Source organism: Triticum aestivum, chromosome 5A, assembly GCF_018294505.1.
Source record: "Triticum aestivum cultivar Chinese Spring chromosome 5A, IWGSC CS RefSeq v2.1, whole genome shotgun sequence".
NCBI classification, from domain to species: domain Eukaryota; kingdom Viridiplantae; phylum Streptophyta; class Magnoliopsida; order Poales; family Poaceae; genus Triticum; species Triticum aestivum.
Window position 1 is genome coordinate 529,759,447 of NC_057806.1, and position 15,064 is coordinate 529,774,510.

The window sequence follows — 15,064 nt, forward strand, 5'->3', positions numbered from 1 at the left end:
TGGCTCTCTTTTGTTTCTTTCTGTATATAGTTAACTTGTACTGGACTATTGCTCCATTTGGAATAAAAGACTATGAGGCTGTGCCATGCAGTAGTTAGTCAAAAAAATATAAATAAAGAATGAGTTCATTACATGTAACGCCCTCAATGTGGTTATATCTCCCACGTGTGGAAGCACGACTTAGAGGCATAACCGCATTGAAAGCAATGTCGCAAGTGAGGTAATCTTCACACAACCCATGTAATACATAAGGGAAAGAGATACATAGTTGGCTTACAATCGCCACTTCACACAATACATGAATAAAGCATTACATTCATGCAAATACACTCAAGGTCCGACTACGGAACCAAAATTAAAAGAAGACTACCCCAAATGCTACACAGATCCCCGATCATCCCAACTGGGCTCCACTACTGATCACTGGAAACGGAACAACATAAAGGACACTAACTTCATCGAGCTCCGCCTTGAGCTCGGTTGCGTCACCTGCATGGTTTCATCGGCACCTGCAAACTGGTTTTGGAAGTATCTGTGAGTCACGGGGACTCGGCAATCTTACACCCTTGCGGTCAAGACTATTTAAGCTTATAGGTAGGGTAAAAAGGTATGATGTGGAGCTGCAGCAAGCGACTAGCATATATGGTGGCTAACATATGCAAAAGAGAGCGAGAAGAGAAGGCAAAGCACGGTCGAGAAACTACGATCAAGAAGTGATCCTAGAACAACCTACGTCAAACATAACTCCAACACCGTGTTCACTTCCCGAACTCCGCCGGAAAGAGACCATCACGGTTACACACGCGGTTGATGTATTTTAATTAAGATCAACTTTAGGTTTTCTACAACCGGACATTAACAAATTCCCATCTGCCCATAACCACGGGCACGGCTTTCGGAAGTTCAAATCCCTGCGGGGGTGTCCCAACTTAGCCCATCACAAGCTCTCACGGTCAACGAAGGATATTCTTTCTCCCAAGACAATCCGATCAGACTCGGCATCCCGGTTACAAGACATCCTTGACAATGGTAAAACAAGTCCAGCAACACCACCCAAATGTGCTGACAAATCCCGATAGGAGCTGCACATATCTCGTTCTCAGGGCACATCGGATAAGCAATCCGTACAACTAAAACCAACCCTCGAGTTTCCCCGAGGTGGCGCTGCAAGGGGCTCTAGTTTGGACCAACACTCAGAGGAGCACTGGCCCGGGGGTTTTAATAAAGATGACCCTTGAGTCCGCGGAACCCAAGGGAAAAAGAGGCTAGGTGGCGAATGGTAAAACCAATGTTGGTTATTGCTAGAGGAGTTTTATTCAAGGCAAACTGTCAAGGGGTTCCCATTATAACCCAACCGTGTAAGGAACGCAAAATCCGGGAACATAACACCGATATGACGAAAACTAGGGCGGCAAGAGTGGAAAAAAACACCAGGCATAAGGCCGAGCCTTCCACCCTTTACCAAGTATATAGATGCATTAATATAAATAAGAGATATTGCGATATCCCAACAAAATGTCCATGTTCCAACATGGAACAAACTCCAAACTTCACCTGCAACTAACAACGCTATAAGAGGGGCTGAGCAAAGCGGTAACATGGCCAAACAACGGTTTGCTAGGGCAAGGTGGGTTAGAGGCTTGGCTTAACAATATGGGAGGCATGATAAGCAAGTGGTAGGTATCGCAGCATAGGCATAGCAAAAGAGCGAGCATCTAGCAAGCAAAGATAGAAGTGATTTCGAGGGTATGGTCATCTTGCCTGAGATCCCGCAAGGAAGAAGAACGAGTCCATGAAGAAGACAAACAGACGTAGTCGAACGGGTCCTCACAAACGCGACGTTATCGGAACCAACCCGAAGAAGCAACACCAGAAAGAAGCATACAACATAGTAAACAACCAACACATGAACATGGCATGATATGCGGGATGCGGTATGTGATGCATATGCATGATTTGGAAAGGAATGATTGAACCTGGCCTCAACTTGGAAATCCAAGAGTGCCACTGGAAAGGGGAGTTGATTTCGGTCGAAATCGATATAAAGATCACCGGAATCGGATGCACGGTTTGGAAATGACAAGCAAAACAAATATGGCACCGGTCTGCGATGAACAGCAAGTAGCCTCCTAAATGCATCGAGATAAATAAGCTACTGCACTCAAACATGGCAACAAAATACATGGCAGGGATGCACTCATGATGCTTGACAAAAGATGAACACTGAGCTACGGCTAATTCACTCATTAACAGGTTCAAACAAGCATGGCAAAAGTGCAAAAGATAACAGGTTTTAGACTTGGTGAAATTAACAGCATGTCAGGAATTTATCATCAGGAAGCAATGTTTAGAGCATGATACCTACATGCTACAGGAACATAACATGGCAAAGCAAGGCATGGCATGAAGCTAATCAAAGCATATAACAAAAGTCCCTTACTGACCTTGAGCCAAAAGGGATCATAAAATACAATTGCAAGCATGTGAACATAGCAAAAACATAAATAGATTCAGACTAAGTGAAAAACTGGAGCATGCAAAACAGACATCAAGTAGGCATGTTTACGAGCTCGATGCACTCACTACAAAGCATGGCATGATAATCTAAGCATACACCCAGCAAGTAGACATGGCATAGAAGCTAGACATGGCGAGAACAACAACATAGCATGCATGGATCAATAACAACAAGCTCGGCAAAATCGCTAAACATGTTAACAATCTGCCAGGAACATTTTATAGCAAAAGTAGAGCTCGATTGAGTCAAGCTAGGGTGCTCCATAATTGCAAACAAAGACATGGATGGATAGGGCACAACATCATCTACAAAACATCCTTACTGATCATGCTCAAAAGAGGCACGGATCACTCGGAAACAACATGAACATATGGCATAAAAATAATGACAGGGCAAGGACTTAGTGAAATTCGAAGTCCCTGAAATCAGCATCATTGAGTAAGCTACTTTACATGCTTGTGTTAGTCACCACAAATATCACAAAAATACATGGCATACACCCCTATAAAGATGGCATGGCATACTTCAAAACACATGTAGAGCTCAGGAACATAGCATGCACACATTAATCATGGCAAAAATGGTAAAAGTGCATTTGCTGAAACAGATCTGAAACTATCATCACATAGCCCTCTTCCAACAGCATTTCGGGCATCAAGATGAGCTCAAATGAAAATGATGCAATGAGATGAAATGATGTACTCGTCGAGACGAACATTTTGATATGCTACATGCACAAATCAGAGCAACGGTGATGGAGTTATGATGCGATGAAAATGCATAAAATTACTGGGACTTGGTGGAATTTCAGGAAAAAGGGTGAGCGCTGGATAGCTACGGGGCGCACTGGGCGAAGGATAGCGGGCTTGCTCACCCTGGGCTTGGCCCACGCGAAGAGGAGGTACGCGGGGCAGGCCGGCGCTGGGTCGCGGCTTGCTGGAGGAACAGTAGCGGGCTGCGGCCCATGCACGTGTCCGCGCGCGGGGACGAGCGGGACGGAGAGCGACTGGAGCTCGGCGACGGCAGGCGGAGGTACGGCGGCGCAGGGGCGGAGAATGGCCAGAGACGGGGCCGGGGTGGCCGGATTGGGGCTGGAGCGGCCGGATCTGGTCATCGGCGGGGAGGACGAGGTGCTGTGGCGGCGCTCCAGCGCGGGAGGTCAGCCGGCGGGGAGTCGCAGCGAGCTCCCGTGGCCAACCATGGCGGGGCGGCGACGTCGTCGTTCTCCGGCGAGGAGCGATGCCGGTGGAGGAAGGGAGGCGGCTCGGACGCCAGGGGCGCGCAGGCGGGAGACGCCTGGTGGCGGGGAAGCGCAGACGGGGGGCGGCGCGGTCGGGCTCGCGCGGGCCCGCGATGGGCTCGGCGGGCCGCGCGGTGGAGTAGGGTGGCGGCGACACATGGCGGCACGCGAGTGGAGGAGGGCGGCGGCGGTGCTGAGGTGGCGGCTCCGGATTGGCCGGAGTGATGTGGCGGCGGGGTGGACGCGTCCGGCGGCGGAGTGGACATGTCCGGCGGCGACGGAGGAGGAGGTTAGGGTATCATCTGCGCGAGAATTTTGGAGGGAGGCGCATATTTATAGGTAGAGGGAGCTAGGAGAGTCCAAAAGAGGTGCGATTTTCGGCCACGCGATCGTGATCGAACGACCGAGAGGATGGAGGGGGTTTAGGTGGGTTTTGGGCCACTTTGAAGGGGTGTTGGGCTGCAACACACACGAGGCATTTTCGGTCCCTCGGTTAACCGTTGGAGTATCAAACGAAGTCCAAATGGCACGAAACTTGACAGGCGGTCTACCGGTAGTAAACCAAGGCCGCATGGCAAGTCTCGGTCCAATCCGAGAACGTTTAACACCCGCACACGAAAAGAGGTAGAAGGGGACACCGGGTGACATAGGAGCGCCGGATTGCAAAACGGACAACGGGAAAATGCTCGGATGCATGAGACGAACATGTATGCAAATGCAATGCACATGATGACATGATATGAGATGCATGACACGCAAGCAAATGACAAGGCAACAACAGCGAATAACTGGAAGACACCTGGCACATCGGTCTCGGGGCGTCACATTACAGTACCTTGAAGTGGTGTTTTCTTTTCTTTTGCTAACGGAGCTCACGAGATTTTCTATTTTGAGTTTTGTGTTGTGAAGTTTTCAAGTTTTGGGTAAAGATTTGATGGATTATGGAACAAGGAGTGTCAAGAGCCTAAGCTTGGGTACGACCATGGCACCCCAAGGTAAAACTCAAGGACACCAAAAAGCCTAAGCTAGAGGATGCCCCGGAAGGCATCCCCTCTTTCGTCTTCGTCTATCGGTAACTTTACTTGGAGCTATATTTTTATTCACCACATAATATGTGTTTTGCTTGGAGCATCTTGTATGATTTGAGTCTTTGCTTTTTAGTTTACCACAATCATCCTTGATGTACACACCTTTTGAGAGAGACTCACATGATTTGAAATTTATTAGAATACTCTATGTGCTTCACTTATATCTTTTGAGCTATATAGTTTTTGCTCTAGCGCTTCACTTATATCTTTTAGAGCATGGTGGTGGTTTTATTTTATAGAAATAATTGATCTCTCATGCTTCACTTATATTATTTTGAGAGTCCTTTAGAACAACATGAAAATTTGCTTTTGGGAATAATATAAAAACTTTCATAGAAGTGCATTGAATACTATGAGAAGTTTGATACTTGATAATTGTTTTGAGATATGGAGATGGTGATATTAGAGTCATGCTAGTTGAGTAGTTGTGAATTTGAGAAATGCTTGTGTTGAAGTTTGTGATTCTCGTAGCATGCACGTATGATGAACCGTTATGGTAAGAAGTCGGAGCATGATGTATTTATTGATTGTCCTCCTTATGAGTGGCGGTCGGGGACGAGCGATGGTCTTTTCCTACCAATATATCCCCCTAGAAGCATGCGCGTAGTAATTTGCTTCGATAACTAATAGATTTTTGCAATAAGTATGTGAGTTCTTTATGACTAATGTTGAGTCCATGGATTATACGCACTCTCACCCTTCCACCATTGCTAACCTCTCTAGTATCGCGCAACTTTCGCCGGTACCTTAAACCCACCATATACCTTCCTCAAAACAGCCACCATACCTACCTATTATGGCATTTCCATAGCCATCCTGAGATATATTGCCATGCAACTTTCCACCGTTCCATTATTATGACACGCTTCATCATTGTCATATTGCTTGCGTGATCATGTAGTTGACATCGTATTTGTGGCAAAACCACCGTTCATAGTTTTTCATACATGCCACTCATGCATCATTGCACATCCCGGTACACCGCCGGAGGCATTCACATAGAGTCATATTTTGTTCTAAGTATCGAGTTGTAATTCTTGAGTTGTAAGTAAATTAAAGTGTGATGATCATCATTATTAGAGCATTGTCCCAAGTGAAGAAAGGATGATGGAGACTATGATTCCCCCACAAGTCAGGATGAGACTCCGGACAAAAAAAGAAAAAAAAAAGAAGGCCCAAATAAAAAAATGAAATGAGAGAAAAAGAGAGAAGGGACAATGCTACTATCCTTTTTCCACACTTGCGCTTCAAAGTAGCACCATGATCCTCATGATAGAGAGTCTCCTATGATATCACTTTCATATACTAGTGGGAATTTTTCACTATAGAACTTGGCTTGTATATTCCAATGATGGGCTTCCTCAAAATGCCCTAGGTCTTCGTGAGCAAGCAAGTTGGATGCACACCCACTTAGTTTATTTTGTTGAGTTTTCATATACTTATAGCTCTAGTGCATCCGTTGCATGGCAATCCCTACTCACTCACATTGATATCTATTGATAGGCATCTCCATATTCCGTTGATACGCCTAGTTGATGTGAGACTATCTTATCCTTTTTGTCCTCTCCACAACCACCATTCTATTCCACATGTAGTGCTATATCCATGGCTCACGCTCATGTATTGCGTGAAGATTGAAAAAGTTTGAGAACATCAAAAGTATGAAACAATTGCTTGGCTTGTCATCCGAGTTGTGCATGATTTAAATAGTTTGTGTGGTGAAGATGGAGCATAGCCAGACTATATGATTTTGTAGGGATAACTTTCTTTGGCCATGTTATTTTGAGAAGACATAATTGCTTAGTTAGTATGCTTGAAGTATTACTATTTTTATGTCAATCTTAAATTTTTATCTTGAATCTTTCGGATCTGAACATTCATGCCACAATAAAGAAAAAATACATTGACAAATATGTTAGAAAGCATTCCACATCAAAAATTCTTTTTTATCACTTACCTACTCGAGGACGAGCAGGAATTAAGCTTGGGGATGCTTGATACGTCTCCAATGTATCTATAATTCTTGATTGCTCCATGCTATTATATTATCTATTTTGGATGTTAATGGGCTTTATTTTACACTTTTATATCATTTTTGGGACTAACTTACTAACCGGAGGCCCAGCCCAAATTGTTGTTTTTTGCCTATTTTAGAGTTTTGCCGAAAAGGAATATCAAACAGAGCCCAAACGGAATGATACCTTCGGGACATGATTTTCTCAACAAACATGATCTAGGAAACTTGGAGTGGGCGTCAAGAAACGATCGAGGAGGGCACAAGGCAGGGGGGCGCGCCCTCCACCCTCATGGGCCCCTCGTTGCTCCACCGACCTACTTCTTCCTCCTATATAAGTCCACGTACCCCCCCCCCAAACATCCAAGAGCACCACCAAAACCTAATTCCACCGCCGCAACCTTCTGTACCCGAGAGATCCCATCTTGGGGCCTTTTCCGGAGCTCCGCCGGTGGGGGCATCGATCACGGAGGGCCTCTACATCAACTCCATGGCCTCTCCGGTGATGTGTGAGTAGTTTACTTCAGACCTAGGGTCCATAGTTATTAGCTAGATGGCTTCTTCTCTCTCTTTGGATCTCAATACAAAGTTATCCTCGATCTTCTTGGAGATCTATTCGATGTAATCTTCTTTTGCGGTGTGTTTGTCAAGATCCGATGAATTGTGGGTTTATGATCAAGTTTATCTATGAACAATATTTGAATCTCCTCTGAATTCTTTTATGTATGATTGGTTTATCTTTGCAAGTCTCTTCGAATTATCAGTTTGGTTTGGCCTACTAGATTGATCTTTCTTGCAATGGAAGAAGTGCTTAGCTTTGGGCTCAATCTTGCGGTGTCCTTTCCCAGTGACAGCAGAGGCAGCAAGGCATGTATTGTATTGTTGCCATCGAGGATAAAAAGATGGGGTTTATATCATATTGCATGAATTTATCCCTCTACATCATGTCATCTTGCTTAAGGCATTACTCTGTTCTTATGGACTTAATACTCTAGATGCATGCTAGATAGCGGTCGATGTGTGGAGTAATAGTAGTAGATGCAGAATCGTTTCAGTCTGCTTGTCACGGACGTGATGCCTATATACATGATCATACCTAGATATTCTCATAACTATGCTCAATTCTATCAATTGCTCGATAGTAATTTGTTTACCCACCGTAATACTTGTGCTCTTGAGAGAAGCCACTAGTGAAACCTATGGCCCCCGGGTCTATCTTCCATCATATTAATCTTCCAACACTTTGTTATTTCTATTACCGTTTATTTTACTTTGCATCTTTATTTCTCTTTATCATAAAAATACCAAAAATATTATCTTATCATATCTATCGGATCTCACTCTCGTAAGTGACCGTGAAGGGATTGACAACCCCTTTATCGCGTTGGTTGCGAGGTTCTTATTTGTTTGTGTAGGTGCGTGGGACTCGAGCGTGATCTCCTACTGGATTGATACCTTGGTTCTCAAAAACTGAGGGAAATACTTACGCTACTTTACTGCATCACCCTTTGCTCTTCAAGGGAAAACCAACGCAGTGCTCAAGAGGTAGCAATTTTTATCGGTTAAACCGCATAACAACATACGTTGTTCCCTTTGTCATCGGTATGTTACTTGCCCGAGATTCGATCATCGATATCTCAATACCTAGTTCAATATCGTTACCGGCAAGTCTCTTTACTCGTTCTGTAATACATCATCCCGCAACTAACTCATTAGTGGCATTGCTTGCAAGGCTTATAGTGATGTGCATTACCGAGAGGGCCCAGAGATACCTCTCCGACAATCAGAGTTACAAATCCTAATCTCGATCTATGCCAACTCAACAAACACCATCGGAGACACCTGTAGAGCACCTTTATAATCACCTAGTTACGTTGTGACGTTTGGTAGCACACAAAGTGTTCCTCCGGTATTCAGGAGTTGTATGATCTCATAGTCATAGGAACATGTATAAGTTATGGAGAAAGCAATAGCAACAAACTAAACGATCATCGAGCTAAGCTAACGGATGGGTCAAGTCAACCACATCTGTGATCCCGTTAATCAAATGACAACTCATGTCTATGGTTAGGAAACATAACCATCATTGATTCAATGAGCTAGTCAAGTAGAGGCAAACTAGTGACACTCTGTTTGTCTATGTATTCACACATGTACTAAGTTTCCGGTTAATACAATTCTAGCATGAATAATAAACATTTATCATGATATAAGGAAATATAAACAACAATTTTATTATTGCCTCTAGGGCATATTTCCTTCAGGAGCTTCAAAGGAAAAAGTTGTGCGGGCTGGCGAGACAAAGGCAGATCACAATATTTTTTGAACGAAGCACATGCAATAGTATATGATACAAGGTTATAAGATGGAGCGATCAAATATGTATTTATTAATATAATTTTTAGAATGTTCTCCTTTTCTTTCGAAAACCAAGTCAATTCTTCCGTGAGTGTCAGTAGCTTTGCTGCCCATTGATTATGGCTACCAAATATATATTTTCATCTATAAAACGTAAAGAATAATTGAGTGCAAAAGGCGGGCTATCTAATGAAGCAATTGTAGGAAAATTAGTTGTGCAGTCTATTACTATTTTCGTCCAGTTCGTTTCCCCAATCGAATGGACCAACCTTGATATCTAACCATGACTTTACGGTGGACAGATATGCATATGAGAAATTTGTATCTAACTCCATCGCTGAACTCGTTGATTACTTGTGATCTCTTGCTGACCCGCAATCTGGGTGCCCGTACAGCAAGTCGGAGGGCGAGAGCGGGGTGGAGCTGTCTACCTGCCCAACTGGCCCCTGGATGTGCGACGCTAGATCTACGTTGTCGGCCGATGCTAGGCCTAGGTACAAGTGTTGAGTGCCCCTGCTGGCTGCGGCCAGGAGAAGCTCCAGAGCTGCTACATGCTCGTGCCAGCTACATGCTCTCGCGTGGCAAGTTGGCGACTGCGAGCGAGACGCGAAGTGCTTTAGATCGACCATGTACTTAGTGGGTTGCAGATTGGTTGTGCTCCGATGCATAGGTAAAATAAAAAGTGCAAAAAACCTGGGCGGGCCATGGTCCAGTTTGGCCCCAACAGAGCTCCGCCCCTGCATGTAGGCATGTGTAACATGTTGAGGGTTTGTCTTGCAGCCCATGGCGAACCCGGCGATCTGATGTCCATAATTGGTATTGTGAAGCTAGCCATGCGAAGATCTTGCATTTTGGAGTTGCCCAACTCCTCTAGATGCACGTAGTAGTGCTCGAGCGTGCCATGCCTTGCCACAAGTGGTTGTACATCGATTTAGCTGTGTACGAACCAAAATCCTCACATGCCAGCTGAAACTGTCCACCTCCCTTGTGTTTCTAGGCACATTGGCAATGACATGCTGCGGGCGCATGAGTTGTATTTGAGCTGTGAAGGATATGTCTCCCTGATATCATGCAACCATGCATCATCCAGCAGCGCTTGTTGCACAGTCCTACAATTTTTTATGTGCGTGTCCACTTCAACCACAAGCGTTGGTGCGATATCACCAATAGCAAAGCCCTGAAGCCACCGATTGGTGCAGAAGAGCACTCTATCTTCTACAACCATAGTGACGACCACCGTGCTAGCAAAGACTGCTCTAGCCTTGCCATCAATCATAAATGTCAGCCCCTACCATGGTTGATCTTTGTCCATCCTTCTCAGCCATTCCCACCATACTCGAAGGGAGAGAGCTTGCAGTTTCAAGTTCTTCACACCCAGATCTTCAAACTGAGTTGGCCTACATATTGTGTTCCATGCAACCAAGCATTGCCCTCCATTTGTGGGCTCTTTTCCGGCCCAAAAGAAGGACCTCATCCAAGCATCTATCTCCTCAAAAACCCACTGTGGTGCATCTAACACTAGCAAGTGATGCGACGGTCTTGCTGCAATAACGCTCTTTACCAGTATCAATCTTCCCAGTCTCTATATAAGGCCGCCCCGCCAGGATGGTACGAAGTTCTTAAGCAAGGGAAGGCTCCAAATTGACATTGTAGGTACTGTCCAACTCCATCTCTGTCATCTTGATCTCCCCTTATGAGTATAGCAGATGTCTTTGTGTAGTTGACTCTCAATCCCGTGGCCTCTCCAAAGACAATGAGCACACATCTGACGCATGAGAGATCGATAGCGGAGGGGGCGTACAAAAAGAGCTACATCATCGGCGTAAATGGATTGCCTCTGTGTTGTTGTTATTCCCGGGGTAAGAGGAAAGAGGACCCTCAAATGTAGCCTTGGTGATTAGTGTCGTGAGCACATCCATCGCTATGACCAAGAGCGGCCGGGAGACGGGATCTCCTAAGCCGTTGGCATGTGAGAAATTTATCCTTGTACAGCCATTAATAATCACCTTCGTGCTCGCAGTTTGTAGCAAAATTTCCACCCATCGAGTGAAATTTTGTCCAAAACCTTTGGCTCGCAATAACTCAAAGAGGAAAAGCCACGGTAGTGAGTCAAAAGTCCTTGAAATATCAATCTTCAGAAACACTCCAGGGGTTCTCCGCGCATGAATCCTTCTAGCCACATGTCTCACCAGCAAAAAGTTATCATGTAAATTTCTGCCCTAAATGAATGCAGATTGGTTGGCATTCACCAGTTCTTTCATTCTTCTCTGATCTTTCATTCTTCTTCGAGCCCTTGTATCAAGTAAACCAATAGCTAATACTAGTACACATTGACGTTCCAAACAATCCCATTATCACCTCTTGTAAAACTGATCTTTATCTATCTTTTGAATAGAGGGACCACACGGCCCGGTTTTCGTTAAGAAGATGTGGTTCACTACAACAGCTACGGAAACCATTAGGCCATGTTCGGTTGACAGGGTTGTGGAGGGATTTTGACAGGGATTAAGGTAGATTAAATCCTCTACAGGTCAAATCCCCCCAAATTCTCTCCAATCCTCTTAGGGCAGGGTGTAACCGAACAAAGCCTTAGCGAATCCCATTTCGATACATCCATCCATCCAATTTGTTAGGAGCGTGCAAACCCGAAAATGCATAGGAGTGCCGTGCACCTTATATGAATAGTGAAATTAAAAATAGATACTAGGAAAAATAAAAAATTCTAAAATTTTGGTGTCCCGATCATGGAAAGAAAAGAGAAGCTAACCATTCTTGCCAGATAGCAACACACCATGGATGAGCGAATCAAGATAGGTCAACGATCTCGCCGTGGACCGGACAGCCGCCTCCCTCCACTCGGTCGCTCTCTTCCTCATCTCCCCGCCCTTCTCCCCGCCCACCGCCTCCTCGATCCTCCGCTGGACCACCTCCCGCCGCACGTTGTCGCCGATCTCCATCGCCACCCCCCACTCGGCGCATTTGTACCGGCAGTTGGTCTGCTGATCCGCGAAGAAGGGCCAGCACAGCATCGGCACGCCGCCGCAGAGGGCCTCCACCGTCGAGTTCCACCCGCTGTGCGTCAGGAACGCGCACACGGCGTCGTGCCGCAGCACCGCCTCCTGGTCGCACCAGCTTGCCACGAGGCCCCTGTCCCTGGTCGCCTCCAGGAACCCGGGGGGCAGCGCGGCGCCGGCGGCCTCGCTGCTCTTCACGACGTCCGGCCTGACGATCCAGAGGAACTCCTGGCCGCTGTTGGCCAGCCCCCACGCGAACTCCGCCAGCTCGTGGCTGCTCATCACGGTCACGCTCCCGAAGTTCACGTACACCACGGAGCGGGCCCTCTTGCCGTCGAGCCACTGCAGGCAGACGTCGTCCTCTTTCCAGAGGCTGGAGCTCACCGTGCGCAGCGGGTCCCCGCGGGGGACGATTTGGTCGGCGAGGGAGTTGAGCGGGCCGATGGTGTAGATGGCCGGTATGATGGCGCGCATGGCGTCCAGCGCCGGCTGCTCGAGCTCGTCCATGGTGTTGATGATGACGGCGTCGGCCGCCTCGGCGCGCTCCACTTGGTGTAGCTGGAAGGTCAGCAGGGTGTCGTCGCGGTCCGTCGTGCGGAGGAAGGTCGGGAAGTCCTTGAGCCGCATGTGCTTGCTCAGCCCGGGCGCCCAGTCTACCGCCATGTCCATGAACCCGTTGGTCAGCTGCTCTTCGTCTGTACGGTCTCCACGCAAAATCAATTCGTTGTTGAGATACTGAAGAAGATTTAGGCAAAGTCAAAATTTTGAAGGAAGAAGATGAGGAACTCATAGCTAGCCTTTGAGGGGAATGATGCCTCGGTCGATGAGAGGGCGGAAGTTGCGGTAGCCCATGTAGCCGCAGGCGCTGGCCGTCCAAAAGAGCGCGCACGGCACGCCGAGCTCCCTCGCGGCGTCCACGGCGAAGCTCATGAGGCCGTCCGCCACGACGCACGTGACCGGCGGCACCCCGGACGCGCTGCCGTTGAGGCCAGCGAGCAGGTTCTTGAAGTGGGGGAGGCAGGTGGTCATGGTGGAGTAGGAGAGCGACGCCGGGTCCTGCGTGGCGTCGGCGTCCGACGAGGGCAGGCCGTCGGGGATGGTGGCGAAGACGAAGCCGGGGAGGCCCGCGGCGGCGCTCGGGCCGCGGGAGCGGACGAGGCGGCGGTGGTTGTACTCGGTGCTGACGAAGGTGACGTGGAAGCCCCTGCAGTGGAGGACCTTGGCCAGCTTCATCATCGGCGTGATGTGCCCCTGCGCCGGGAACGGCAGGCACACGGCGTGCGGCTTCTCGCCGGCGGCGGGATCCATGTCTAGCAGTGGGGCGAGTGGTTCGTGGATGGAGCTTTCTTGATTGTCACCAGATCGAATAAGAAACCCAGCGGGCGAAGACCGGAAACCAGGAGATAGCTGATGATACAATATGCAGCGGCGCCTACCCCGTTTGACTTGGGAATTTCCATGTCCCCTGCTTTTTTTTTTAATTTGCGCGCGCGCGTGAGGCTGGTCACGGTGGGGAGGAACTTAGGAGTAACATCACACACTCCAATACAACTTTGCTTATGTGGCACGCATTTAATGAAGAGAGATGTGCTTGTGGTAACTAGCTAAGTTACCGGAACATCACACATTTCAAGAAACAACGAGTCTATAACCTAATAAATACATCGTTGCATGACACTACATAGATGTCCTATCCACTATGGAGGTAGTAACATAGTCTAGGGAAGTGTGTAAGTTACTAGCTTATGTTCTTGCCCATTGTGACCAGCCTGATGCGTTGCTATCTTGTACTCTGTGCGGCTGTGAATTCGTAGAGATGTGACACGAATGATGAGATGCACTGGTGATCCTATTGGCAGATCAGAATGGCATGCAGATGCAGGGCCCATGCATCCCAGGAGCAGATTGAGTGTCGGATTATGTCGGTCTCCACTTTATGTCCTTTCTTGCACTGATGCCACTCTGTTTCTTTCTTTTTTTTTCTCCCATTGCACCCGGGGCTCGAAGCTTCATAGCCTTAAGCGCGGCGTTGATCTCGGAATCTATGAAAAACAGAGAGAGGGTCTTGTTGTCGGCTAGGGAGACCGGGGGTTATCCTCCTTTTTGGTTTTTTTTAATGGATTTAGAGCACACAAATTTTTAGCCATTTTTTTTTCTTTGCGAAATCAGTTTTACTTATTTTTTATACGAATAATCAGTTTATAGAAAAAGTCGTTTGGAGTTGGGAAGTGTAAAACTTCCTTGTTTGGAGGATTCCATCCTACCGTCACGAACAAAGTTGTCGTTACCCCCAAATAGGTCATGGCATACACATCGGTGAATTCACCTGCAGTCACTGGGCTCATCCTCAAAATTCAGTTCGGTCACTACTCAGGAATACCCGGAGTACAGTCATGAACGTTACACTAGTGAACAGAGATGGTCATCAGTACACTTTGCCTATGTATTCCGTTGATGTGGTGTATGGTCTGACCGACTGACCGACAACATGGCAAAAGCGGGGGTGTTTTTGAAAATGTGATGTCGGCCCGCCCTTACATTTTGCACGAATTTCTCCAGCTCTATCTGTCTCTCATTTGTGCCTAATCAGTGCACTCGGGATGAGGAGAGGATGAGTCAGGAGGCGGTAGAGAAGCTGATCAACCGCCATAGGCCGTGGTGATCGGTGACATGATTTCCCGCCTGGAAGAAGGCTTGGGGAGAGGTTATTCGCGAGAGAAGGCATGTTCACGACAGATTTGGTTTGCGATGACTCATGTTCGTCGCACGGAGCATGCACCACCGCCCCAATATGGTAAGTGCTCAATAATCCTTCCTGTTATGCTCCAAATC

General features: G+C 47.2%; 1 protein-coding gene across 2 annotated transcripts; it reads right to left on the bottom strand.

Moving 5' to 3' along the window:
- Nucleotides 1–360: 360 nt before the first annotated feature.
- LOC123104526 (7-deoxyloganetin glucosyltransferase) lies at nt 361–13,717 on the bottom strand. Of its 2 annotated transcripts, XM_044526394.1 has the most exons (3): nt 13,030–13,717; nt 11,986–12,927; nt 361–516 (listed from the first exon to the last, which is right to left on the bottom strand). In XM_044526394.1, exons 1-3 carry the CDS (start codon nt 13,538–13,540, stop codon nt 500–502), a joined length of 1,470 nt encoding a protein of 489 aa, XP_044382329.1. In that variant the 5' UTR covers nt 13,541–13,717; the 3' UTR covers nt 361–499. The 2 variants fall into 2 exon arrangements, with proteins under 2 accessions (XP_044382329.1, XP_044382330.1); XM_044526395.1 differs by lacking the exon at nt 361–516 and having other exon boundaries at nt 11,583–12,927.
- Between the last annotated feature and the right edge of the window lie 1,347 nt (nt 13,718–15,064).